The following is a 13,454-nucleotide window of genomic DNA, read 5'->3' on the forward strand; positions in this document are numbered from 1 at the left end:
GACAGTTTTTCATCTTTATTGGGTGGGGTTTCTTCCAGTTTCACGACTGGTATATCAAAGGTTGTATTATGTGTTATCCTGTCTGTGGGATGGTGCATGTAAAAGATCCCTTGCTGCTAGTCGAAAAGAGTAGCTCATGAAGTGGCGACAGTGGGTTTCCTCTCTCTATATCTGTGTGGTCCAACGTCATATAACTGTAATTAAAATGTGTTGAGTGCATCGTTAAATAAAACATTTCCTTCCTTCCTTCTTCCAGTTTTTCCTTTCAAACCGTGCTGTGTATCTGTTGCTGTGGAACATCCGTCTTGGTTACGAGCATGCTGGTTTGAACTTCTGGCTGAGTTCAATTGCGTGTCACGCCCCACTGGCTCCGATACTGGTTGTTGGAACACATTGTGACAAGGTCAGTGAAATGAGAAACAATTTACACAAGTCAGGTGTAGGCTGTCCACAAGCACTCAAGTACTCAAGCATGGGCCAAGGCTAGCAAGACTCGAGTCCATTCACAGGACTCAAGTACCCTTGCAAGGAAGAGGCACTCTCATTTAAAAACATTTTTTGTAACATTTTGTCATATGCGTGCAGCCGGTTACATTATAAGACTGTGAGACTTGTAGGGAATCCAATATTTTATTGTTTAGTGTAAGTGTCAGGTACTACCCTTGAGTACTCAAGTCCAATATTTTGGACTTCTGGAGGCCCTAGTCAATTGACCTGTATGACTGGTTGTTATATTGAGCCTAAATTTAATTGAAAAAGTAAAATTATTAAACAAAATCTTTTTTAAATAAGCCAGCAAGCCGCATAATTCATCAACTGTTTGTACTGACTGTTTTGGTCTCAATTTAATGAAATCAGTAGTCAAGATATAGGCATTAATTATTATAGTGAAACCCCTCAAAACAGGAATTCTCTCAAAACCGGACATTTTTCACAGCCCCTTTTTCATATACCAGAACCTCATTAAACTGAATAGCCCATACAACCAGACATTTTACACAGCCCCTTTTTCATATACCAGAACCTCATTAAACTGAATAGCCCATACAACCAGACATTTTACACAGCCCCTTTTTCATATACCAGAACCTCATTAAACAGAATAGCCCATACAACCAGACATTTTACACAGCCCCTTTTTCATATACCAGAACCTCATTAAACTGAATAGCCCATACAACCAGACATTTTACACAGCCCCTTTTTCATATACCAGAACCTCATTAAACTGAATAGCCCATACAACCAGACATTTTACATATACCAGAACCTCATTAAACTGAATAGCCCATACAACCAGACATTTTTCATATACCAGAACCTCATTAAACTGAATAGCCCATACAACCAGACATTTTACATATACCAGAACCTCATTAAACTGAATAGCCCATACAACCAGACATTTTACATATACCAGAACCTCATTAAACTGAATAGCCCATACAACCAGACATTTTACATATACCAGAACCTCATTAAACTGAATAGCCCATACAACCAGACATTTTACATATACCAGAACCTCATTAAACTGAATAGCCCATACAACCAGACATTTTACATATACCAGAAGCTCATTAAACTGAATAGCCCATACAACCAGACATTTTACATATACCAGAACCTCATTAAACTGAATAGCCCATACAACCAGACATTTTACATATACCAGAACCTCATTAAACTGAATAGCCCATACAACCAGACATTTTACATATACCAGAAGCTCATTAAACTGAATAGCCCATACAACCAGACATTTTACATATACCAGAACCTCATTAAACTGATTAGCCCATACAACCAGACATTTTACATCATCCAGTGGAAGCCAGTGCACCATGACTGGTATATCAAAGGTCGTGGTATGTGCTATCCTGTCTGTGGGATGGTGCATATAAAAGAGCCCTTGCTGCTAATGAAGAAATGTGGCGGGTTTCCTCTGATGACTACAAGTCAAAATTACCAAATGGTTGACATCCAGTAGCTGATGATTAATTAATCAGTGTGCTCTAGTGGTGCCGTTAAACATTACAAACTTTAACTGAAGACTATATGTCAAAATTACTAAATCTTTGACATCCAATAGCCGATGATTAATAAATCAGTGTGCTCTAGTGGTACCGTTAAACATTACAAACTAAATGAAGACTATATGTCAAAATTACCAAATGGTTGAGATCCAATAGCCAATGATTAATAAATCAATGTGCTCTAGTGGTGTTGTTAAACAAAGCAAAAAACCTTTTACAATGAACATGTTTCTGGCTTAATAAAGACACCGCATGTCCCGAGTTTGTTGTTATTATAACACATTTCCGACCGGAAGACCATTGATTTCTTAATCACTAAAATTACATGTGAAATGCATTTTCATGTTAGAATATCAATGTCTGTATATCAGGCGCGTGTGCAGGGCAAGTATTTGGGGGGTTCAAACCCTTCTCTGTGTGCTCTAGTGGTGTCGTTAAACAAAATAAACTTTACTTGTTACTTTTCGTCCTGAGTGTGTCCGGTTTAGAGGTGTTTCACTGTACTTGTCCAGCAGCTGTGATGACACATAGCTCAATAAACACGATGCTTAGTTGGTTTAAAACAAATATTTCTCTTCTGTTTTGTTAATTGACAATTTTATTACCCATATGGTTAAAATATTATGGTACATATCAAAGTGATACATCCCACTAGAACGCCAAGTGGGACATAGCACGACGATGTCAGCGATTGGTGCATTACAACGTTGACCAAATGAGTTGAGTGATATAAATTAAGATAGATTATGGGTAATAAATAGGATATTAAACTCTCTACCATTGTGTATCGTGTTTATGTCCCTGGTGAAATAATTTTCATTGTCACTCACTAATGCTTGTGACTGCTGAAAATTATTTAACTCGGGACATAAACATGTTACGAAATGGAAGCTTGTCTAATATCCTATAAACATAACATTGTATAGAATATTTTACAGTTTATTATAGTGATTTTCCAATGATTATAATGGAAAATAGATCAGTTTGATTCTGCCTTTGTGACGATCGACTATAAAAATCCATATCAATTGTGTGAGGAAAATGTTAACTGTAATTCAATAGTTCCTCAAGTTAAGACGATGGAATTGATGTAAATATGTTTAGGTTGGTGTTTGTTTTCATGAAAAGCAAAAGATATTAGTTACTTGTTACTGTAATGGTAAAACAAGCGATTTGTAGTGTATAAATGAAGATATGCTTGTGGGAAGCTTGCAGCATTGCCAACTAGCTAAATGTTGGCTTGCAGATAGCTTGTACTACCTTGTTTGTTTTGTTTAACGATACCACTGGAGCACATGGATTAATTAATCATCGGCTACTGGATGTCAAACATATGGTACATGTACATGTAATTCTGACTCGTAGTTTGTACTACCTTGTAACAACCTGGATGCAAGCATGCATTTTTGTTTTGAGATGTGTATATCCCATTGAACGTACAATAGATGCAGGCTCGTTATAATTCAAATCCTTCTGGTGTTCATATATAATTCTATTTGATTCTGTAATACAAAATTTATTGGTTGTTGCAAACCAATTATAACTAATGATAAAATTCCAACTTGTTCCTATCACTAATTTGTCACATTTAGTAGGTTGACTTTTATTCTTTTTTGAAATTGTTTTATTAGGTTGAGAAAACGAGACTCCCGACTGAAGAGTTACAGAGGCGGTTTCCACAAATCTCTAATTTCCACTACGTCAGCTCCTACTCTGGTGAGGTAAGCACTGTTATTTTACACCGGTCTAGGTGGCACAGTGGTTGAGCCATCGGACTACAGACTGGTAGGTACAGGGTTCGCAGCCCAGTACTGGCTCCAACCCAGAGCGAGTTCTTAAGGGCTCAATGGGTAGGTGTAAAGCCACTACACCCTCTTCTCTTTCACTAACCCAGGACTTGTAGAATTCTTATAAAATCCACTAGCAATGGGATCAGTGATGTTTTAAATTTACTAGCCACGATTTAAAATTCACTAGTCCTAAATTACTTTAAGTTAATACAATTTTACTAAATAATAATAATTATCAGGTATGTCACCTAAAGAGGGCGATAGAGCTTAAAAACACTAACATTGGGGGTTGGGGTGGGGTCAGGATATTCATATTTACAAAATACACTTAACTGCAACATTTGATCTCTTTTTTCTCACTAGCCATCAGGCATGGCAATAGTAATTATTTACTAGCCCAGCATTGAATATCACTAGCCATGGAAGTGGGGCTACCATAATCTAGAAGCTCTGACTAACCAACTAACAACTAACCCACTGTTCTGGACAGACAGCCCAGATAGCTGAGGTGTGTGCCCAGGACAGCGTGCTTGGACATTAATTGGATACAAGCATGAAAATAGGTTGAGATGAAATGAATGTTATTTTACTTTACATCTATCATTTCATACTTACTGAAAAATCAGGGATGACCATAGCTGGGGTGGCAGTGTGGTGGGCCCACAGAAAAAAGGTCTGTTTGGTTTACCAGGAGATCGTACTATAGTAAACCAGCTTAAAATCGCAACATATGTTCTTTCGAGTGGTTTTTTGTGTGTGTGAATATATGTACCTTATCACATGCTCACAACCTGTAAATTTTGCAAACAACCATTGATATGCATGTACAACAATAAATTTACAACAGTTGCTGCATTTATATGGACGAAATACCTTAAGTGATCTCTATAATAAAAAATATTTATTTGTGTCCAAAAATGTATTAAGCAAACACATCGTTTTGATTAGAAATAGTCTAATGGTTTGACTGTACATGTACTATCTTTGTTTCTTTTTGTGTGTGTCTAGTTTATTTAAAAATCATGTTATAATATAACCTCTTTTCCTAAATTTGATTGTTATTGAAATAAATTTGTATCCAAATTTAATAAAATAATATGTACAGCAAAACCTCTCAAAACTGGACATTTAATATACAACACAATGTATACAGTGAAACCTCTCAAAACCGGACCCTCTGTAAACCGGAATTCCCTCAAAACTGGACACACTTCATGGTCTCATTTTAATAATCAATACAGAATGTAACCTCTCTATACCAGATACATCTTAAAATTGAAAATCCGGTCTAGAGAGTTTTCACTGTACGTATAAGTATACATTACTGTTATATTATAATTAAGTAATTGTCGCTATTATATTATATTGTTGGTTCAATGTATATAAGAAAGGGCCCAATAAGTTGGTAAACTTGTACCCAAGTTGTTGTTTGTTGTTTATGCAGTAAAATATGTTTTCAATGAAAACAATAAACCTTGTTTTGTTCTGTCGGTGGACCCATTGGGCTATTTCTCGTTCCAGCCAGTGCACTACGACTGGTACATCAAAGGCCGTGGCATGTACTATTCTGCCTATGGGATGGTACATATAAAAGATCCCTTGCTGCTAATTGAAAAGAGCGGGTTTCTCTCTCAACAGCTGTGTAGTACTTAACCGTATGTCTAACGCCAGCTAACCCAGTGGTAAAGTGCTCACTTGATGTGCACGACGTAGCCCAGTGGTAAAGTGCTCACTTGATGTGCACGACGTAGCCCAGTGGTAAAGTGCTCACTTGATGTGCACGACGTAGCCCAGTGGTAAAGTGCTCACTTGATGTGCACGACGTAGCCCAGTGGTAAAGTGCTCACTTGATGTGCACGACGTAGCCCAGTGGTAAAGTGCTCACTTGATGTGCACGACGTAGCCCAGTGGTAAAGTGCTCACTTGATGTGCACGACGTAGCCCAGTGGTAGTGCTCACTTGAGTGACTCACTTGATGTGCACGACGTAGCCCAGTGGTAAAGTGCTCACTTGATGTGCACGACGTAGCCCAGTGGTAAAGTGCTCACTTGATGTGCACGACGTAGCCCAGTGGTAAAGTGCTCACTTGATGTGCACGACGTAGCCCAGTGGTAAAGTGCTCACTTGATGTGCACGACGTAGCCCAGTGGTAAAGTGCTCACTTGATGTGCACGACGTAGCCCAGTGGTAAAGTGCTCACTTGATGTGCACGACGTAGCCCAGTGGTAAAGTGCTCACTTGATGTGCACGACGTAGCCCAGTGGTACAGTGCTCACTTGATGTGCACGACGTAGCCCAGTGGTAAAGTGCTCACTTGATGTGCACGACGTAGCCCAGTGGTAAAGTGCTCACTTGATGTGCACGACGTAGCCCAGTGGTAAAGTGCTCACTTGATGTGCACGACGTAGCCCAGTGGTAAAGTGCTCACTTGATGTGCACGACGTACGTAGCCCAGTGGTGGTAAGTGCTCACTTGATGTGCACGACGTAGCCCAGTGGTAAAGTGCTCACTTGATGTGCACGACGTAGCCCAGTGGTACAGTGCTCACTTGATGTGCACGACGTAGCCCAGTGGTAAAGTGCTCACTTGATGTGCACGACGTAGCCCAGTGGTACAGTGCTCACTTGATGTGCACGACGTAGCCCAGTGGTAAAGTGCTCACTTGATGTGCACGACGTAGCCCAGTGCTCACTTGATGTGCACGACGTAGCCCAGTGGTAAAGTGCTCACTTGATGTGCACGACGTAGCCCAGTGGTACAGCTCACTTGATGTGCACGACGTAGCCCAGTGGTACGTAGCCCAGTGCTCACTTGATGTGCACGACGTAGCCCAGTGGTAAAGTGCTCACTTGATGTGCACGACGTAGCCCAGTGGTAAAGTGCTCACTTGATGTGCACGACGTAGCCCAGTGGTAAAGCTCACTTGATGTGCACGACGTAGCCCAGTGGTAAAGTGCTCACTTGATGTGCACGACGTAGCCCAGTGGTAAAGTGCTCACTTGATGTGCACGACGTAGCCCAGTGGTAAAGTGCTCACTTGATGTGCACGACGTAGCCCAGTGGTAAAGTGCTCACTTGATGTGCACGACGTAGCCCAGTGGTACAGTGCTCACTTGATGTGCACGACGTAGCCCAGTGGTAAAGTGCTCACTTGATGTGCACGACGTAGCCCAGTGGTAAAGTGCTCACTTGATGTGCACGACGTAGCCCAGTGGTAAAGTGCTCACTTGATGTGCACGACGTAGCCCAGTGGTAAAGTGCTCACTTGATGTGCACGACGTAGCCCAGTGGTACAGTGCTCACTTGATGTGCACGACGTAGCCCAGTGGTACAGTGCTCACTTGATGTGCACGACGTAGCCCAGTGGTAAAGTGCTCACTTGATGTGCACGACGTAGCCCAGTGGTAAAGTGCTCACTTGATGTGCACGACGTAGCCCAGTGGTACAGTGCTCACTTGATGTGCACGACGTAGCCCAGTGGTACAGTGCTCACTTGATGTGCACGACGTAGCCCAGTGGTAAAGTGCTCACTTGATGTGCACGACGTAGCCCAGTGGTACAGTGCTCACTTGATGTGCACGACGTAGCCCAGTGGTACAGTGCTCACTTGATGTGCACGACGTAGCCCAGTGGTACAGTGCTCACTTGATGTGCACGACGTAGCCCAGTGGTACAGTGCTCACTTGATGTGCACGACGTAGCCCAGTGGTAAAGTGCTCACTTGATGTGCACGACGTAGCCCAGTGGTACAGTGCTCACTTGATGTGCACGACGTAGCCCAGTGGTAAAGTGCTCACTTGATGTGCACGACGTAGCCCAGTGGTACAGTGCTCACTTGATGTGCACGACGTAGCCCAGTGGTACAGTGCTCACTTGATGTGCACGACGTAGCCCAGTGGTACAGTGCTCACTTGATGTGCACGACGTAGCCCAGTGGTAAAGTGCTCACTTGATGTGCACGACGTAGCCCAGTGGTAAAGTGCTCACTTGATGTGCACGACGTAGCCCAGTGGTAAAGTGCTCACTTGATGTGCACGACGTAGCCCAGTGGTAAAGTGCTCACTTGATGTGCACGACGTAGCCCAGTGGTAAAGTGCTCACTTGATGTGCACGACGTAGCCCAGTGGTAAAGTGCTCACTTGATGTGCACGACGTAGCCCAGTGGTAAAGTACTTGATGTGCACGACGTAGCCCAGTGGTAAAGTGCTCACTTGATGTGCACGACGTAGCCCAGTGGTAAAGTGCTCACTTGATGTGCACGACGTAGCCCAGTGGTAAAGTGCTCACTTGATGTGCACGACGTAGCCCAGTGGTAGCCCAGTGCTCACTTGATGTGCACGACGTAGCCCAGTGGTACAGTGCTCACTTGATGTGCACGACGTAGCCCAGTGGTAAAGTGCTCACTTGATGTGCACGACGTAGCCCAGTGGTACAGTGCTCACTTGATGTGCACGACGTAGCCCAGTGGTACAGTGCTCACTTGATGTGCACGACGTAGCCCAGTGGTACAGTGCTCACTTGATGTGCACGACGTAGCCCAGTGGTAAAGTGCTCACTTGATGTGCACGACGTAGCCCAGTGGTAAAGTGCTCACTTGATGTGCACGACGTAGCCCAGTGGTACAGTGCTCACTTGATGTGCACGACGTAGCCCAGTGGTACAGTGCTCACTTGATGTGCACGACGTAGCCCAGTGGTACAGTGCTCACTTGATGTGCACGACGTAGCCCAGTGGTAAAGTGCTCACTTGATGTGCACGACGTAGCCCAGTGGTACAGTGCTCACTTGATGTGCACGACGTAGCCCAGTGGTACAGTGCTCACTTGATGTGCACGACGTAGCCCAGTGGTACAGTGCTCACTTGATGTGCACGACGTAGCCCAGTGGTACAGTGCTCACTTGATGTGCATGTGCACGACGTAGCCCAGTGGTAAAGTGCTCACTTGATGTGCACGACGTAGCCCAGTGGTAAAGTGCTCACTTGATGTGCACGACGTAGCCCAGTGGTAAAGTGCTCACTTGATGTGCACGACGTAGCCCAGTGGTAAAGTGCTCACTTGATGTGCACGACGTAGCCCAGTGGTACAGTGCTCACTTGCTCACTTGGTGTGCACGACGTAGCCCAGTGGTACAGTGCTCACTTGATGTGCACGACGTAGCCCAGTGGTAAAGTGCTCACTTGATGTGCACGACGTAGCCCAGTGGTAAAGTGCTCACTTGATGTGCACGACGTAGCCCAGTGGTAAAGTACTTGATGTGCACGACGTAGCCCAGTGGTAAAGTGCTCACTTGATGTGCACGACGTAGCCCAGTGGTAATGTGCACGACGTAGCCCAGTGGTAAAGTGCTCACTTGATGTGCACGACGTAGCCCAGTGGTACAGTGCTCACTTGATGTGCACGACGTAGCCCAGTGGTAAAGTGCTCACTTGATGTGCACGACGTAGCCCAGTGGTACAGTGCTCACTTGATGTGCACGACGTAGCCCAGTGGTACAGTGCTCACTTGATGTGCACGACGTAGCCCAGTGGTAAAGTGCTCACTTGATGTGCACGACGTAGCCCAGTGGTAAAGTGCTCACTTGATGTGCACGACGTAGCCCAGTGGTAAAGTGCTCACTTGATGTGCACGACGTAGCCCAGTGGTACAGTGCTCACTTGATGTGCACGACGTAGCCCAGTGGTAAAGTGCTCACTTGATGTGCACGACGTAGCCCAGTGGTACAGTGCTCACTTGATGTGCACGACGTAGCCCAGTGGTACAGTGCTCACTTGATGTGCACGACGTAGCCCAGTGGTAAAGTGCTCACTTGATGTGCACGACGTAGCCCAGTGGTAAAGTGCTCACTTGATGTGCACGACGTAGCCCACTTGATGTGCACGACGTAGCCCAGTGGTAAAGTGCTCACTTGATGTGCACGACGTAGCCCAGTGGTAAAGTGCTCACTTGATGTGCACGACGTAGCCCAGTGGTAAAGTGCTCACTTGATGTGCACGACGTAGCCCAGTGGTAAAGTGCTCACTTGATGTGCACGACGTAGCCCAGTGGTAAAGTGCTCACTTGATGTGCACGACGTAGCCCAGTGGTAAAGTGCTCACTTGATGTGCACGACGTAGCCCAGTGGTAAAGTGCTCACTTGATGTGCACGACGTAGCCCAGTGGTAAAGTACTTGATGTGCACGACGTAGCCCAGTGGTAAAGTGCTCACTTGATGTGCACGACGTAGCCCAGTGGTAAAGTACTTGATGTGCACGACGTAGCCCAGTGGTAAAGTGCTCACTTGATGTGCACGACGTAGCCCAGTGGTACAGTGCTCACTTGATGTGCACGACGTAGCCCAGTGGTACAGTGCTCACTTGATGTGCACGACGTAGCCCAGTGGTAAAGTGCTCACTTGATGTGCACGACGTAGCCCAGTGGTAAAGTGCTCACTTGATGTGCACGACGTAGCCCAGTGGTAAAGTGCTCACTTGATGTGCACGACGTAGCCCAGTGGTAAAGTGCTCACTTGATGTGCACGACGTAGCCCAGTGGTACAGTGCTCACTTGATGTGCACGACGTAGCCCAGTGGTACAGTGCTCACTTGATGTGCACGACGTAGCCCAGTGGTACAGTGCTCACTTGATGTGCACGACGTAGCCCAGTGGTAAAGTGCTCACTTGATGTGCACGACGTAGCCCAGTGGTACAGTGCTCACTTGATGTGCACGACGTAGCCCAGTGGTACAGTGCTCACTTGATGTGCAGGACGTAGCCCAGTGGTACAGTGCTCACTTGATGTGCACGACGTAGCCCAGTGGTAAAGTGCTCACTTGATGTGCACGACGTAGCCCAGTGGTAAAGTGCTCACTTGATGTGCACGACGTAGCCCAGTGGTACAGTGCTCACTTGATGTGCACGACGTAGCCCAGTGGTACAGTGCTCACTTGATGTGCACGACGTAGCCCAGTGGTACAGTGCTCACTTGATGTGCACGACGTAGCCCAGTGGTAAGTGCTCACTTGATGTGCACGACGTAGCCCAGTGGTACAGTGCTCACTTGATGTGCACGACGTAGCCCAGTGGTAAAGTGCTCACTTGATGTGCACGACGTAGCCCAGTGGTACAGTGCTCACTTGATGTGCACGACGTAGCCCAGTGGTACAGTGCTCACTTGATGTGCACGACGTAGCCCAGTGGTAAAGTGCTCACTTGATGTGCAGGACGACGTAGCCCAGTGGTAAAGTGCTCACTTGATGTGCACGACGTAGCCCAGTGGTAAAGTGCTCACTTGATGTGCACGACGTAGCCCAGTGGTAAAGTGCTCACTTGATGTGCACGACGTAGCCCAGTGGTAAAGTGCTCACTTGATGTGCACGACGTAGCCCAGTGGTAAAGTGCTCACTTGATGTGCACGACGTAGCCCAGTGGTAAGTGCTCACTTGATGTGCACGACGTAGCCCAGTGGTAAAGTGCTCACTTGATGTGCACGACGTAGCCCAGTGGTAAAGTACTTGATGTGCACGACGTAGCCCAGTGGTAAAGTGCTCACTTGATGTGCACGACGTAGCCCAGTGGTACAGTGCTCACTTGATGTGCACGACGTAGCCCAGTGGTACAGTGCTCACTTGATGTGCACGACGTAGCCCAGTGGTAAAGTGCTCACTTGATGTGCACGACGTAGCCCAGTGGTAAAGTGCTCACTTGATGTGCACGACGTAGCCCAGTGGTAAAGTGCTCACTTGATGTGCACGACGTAGCCCAGTGGTAAAGTGCTCACTTGATGTGCACGACGTAGCCCAGTGGTACAGTGCTCACTTGATGTGCACGACGTAGCCCAGTGGTACAGTGCTCACTTGATGTGCACGACGTAGCCCAGTGGTACAGTGCTCACTTGATGTGCACGACGTAGCCCAGTGGTAAAGTGCTCACTTGATGTGCACGACGTAGCCCAGTGGTACAGTGCTCACTTGATGTGCACGACGTAGCCCAGTGGTACAGTGCTCACTTGATGTGCACGACGTAGCCCAGTGGTACAGTGCTCACTTGATGTGCACGACGTAGCCCAGTGGTAAAGTGCTCACTTGATGTGCACGACGTAGCCCAGTGGTACAGTGCTCACTTGATGTGCACGACGTAGCCCAGTGGTACAGTGCTCACTTGATGTGCACGACGTAGCCCAGTGGTACAGTGCTCACTTGATGTGCACGACGTAGCCCAGTGGTACAGTGCTCACTTGATGTGCACGACGTAGCCCAGTGTTAAAGTGCTCACTTGATGTGCACGACGTAGCCCAGTGGTACAGTGCTCACTTGATGTGCACGACGTAGCCCAGTGGTAAGTGCTCACTTGATGTGCACGACGTAGCCCAGTGGTAAAGTGCTCACTTGATGTGCACGACGTAGCCCAGTGGTACAGTGCTCACTTGATGTGCACGACGTAGCCCAGTGGTAAAGTGCTCACTTGATGTGCACGACGTAGCCCAGTGGTAAAGTGCTCACTTGATGTGCACGACGTAGCCCAGTGGTAAAGTGCTCACTTGATGTGCACGACGTAGCCCAGTGGTAAAGTGCTCACTTGATGTGCACGACGTAGCCCAGTGGTAAAGTGCTCACTTGATGTGCACGACGTAGCCCAGTGGTAAAGTGCTCACTTGATGTGCACGACGTAGCCCAGTGGTAAAGTGCTCACTTGATGTGCACGACGTAGCCCAGTGGTAAAGTGCTCACTTGATGTGCACGACGTAGCCCAGTGGTAAAGTGCTCACTTGATGTGCACGACGTAGCCCAGTGGTAAAGTACTTGATGTGCACGACGTAGCCCAGTGGTAAAGTGCTCACTTGATGTGCACGACGTAGCCCAGTGGTAAAGTACTTGATGTGCACGACGTAGCCCAGTGGTAAAGTGCTCACTTGATGTGCACGACGTAGCCCAGTGGTACAGTGCTCACTTGATGTGCAGGACGTAGCCCAGTGGTACAGTGCTCACTTGATGTGCACGACGTAGCCCAGTGTTAAAGTGCTCACTTGATGTGCACGACGTAGCCCAGTGTTAAAGTGCTCACTTGATGTGCACGACGTAGCCCAGTGGTAAAGTGCTCACTTGATGTGCACGACGTAGCCCAGTGGTAAAGTGCTCACTTGATGTGCACGACGTAGCCCAGTGGTACAGTGCTCACTTGATGTGCACGACGTAGCCCAGTGGTACAGTGCTCACTTGATGTGCACGACGTAGCCCAGTGGTACAGTGCTCACTTGATGTGCACGACGTAGCCCAGTGCTCACTTAAAGTGCTCACTTGATGTGCACGACGTAGCCCAGTGGTACAGTGCTCACTTGATGTGCACGACGTAGCCCAGTGGTAAAGTGCTCACTTGATGTGCACGACGTAGCCCAGTGGTACAGTGCTCACTTGATGTGCACGACGTAGCCCAGTGGTAAAGTGCTCACTTGATGTGCACGACGTAGCCCAGTGGTACAGTGCTCACTTTGTGTGCACGACGTAGCCCAGTGGTAAAGTGCTCACTTGATGTGCACGACGTAGCCCAGTGGTAAAGTGCTCACTTGATGTGCACGACGTAGCCCAGTGGTAAAGTGCTCACTTGATGTGCACGACGTAGCCCAGTGGTAAAGTGCTCACTTGATGTGCACGA

At 46.6% G+C, this 13,454-nt stretch overlaps 1 protein-coding gene across 1 annotated transcript in view; it reads left to right on the plus strand.

The window, feature by feature from the left end:
- Window positions 1-13,454, plus strand: part of LOC121389673 — a 68,936-nt gene that overhangs the window by 15,918 nt on the left and 39,564 nt on the right. Inside the window, exons 11-12 of the mRNA XM_041521323.1 lie at window positions 257-403; window positions 3,668-3,757. Of these exons, the coding sequence (XP_041377257.1) occupies window positions 257-403; window positions 3,668-3,757 (237 nt within the window). The remainder of the gene's footprint in view (window positions 1-256; window positions 404-3,667; window positions 3,758-13,454) is intronic.

Source organism: Gigantopelta aegis, chromosome 15 (genome assembly GCF_016097555.1).
Source record: "Gigantopelta aegis isolate Gae_Host chromosome 15, Gae_host_genome, whole genome shotgun sequence".
NCBI classification, from domain to species: Eukaryota; Metazoa; Mollusca; class Gastropoda; order Neomphalida; family Peltospiridae; genus Gigantopelta; species Gigantopelta aegis.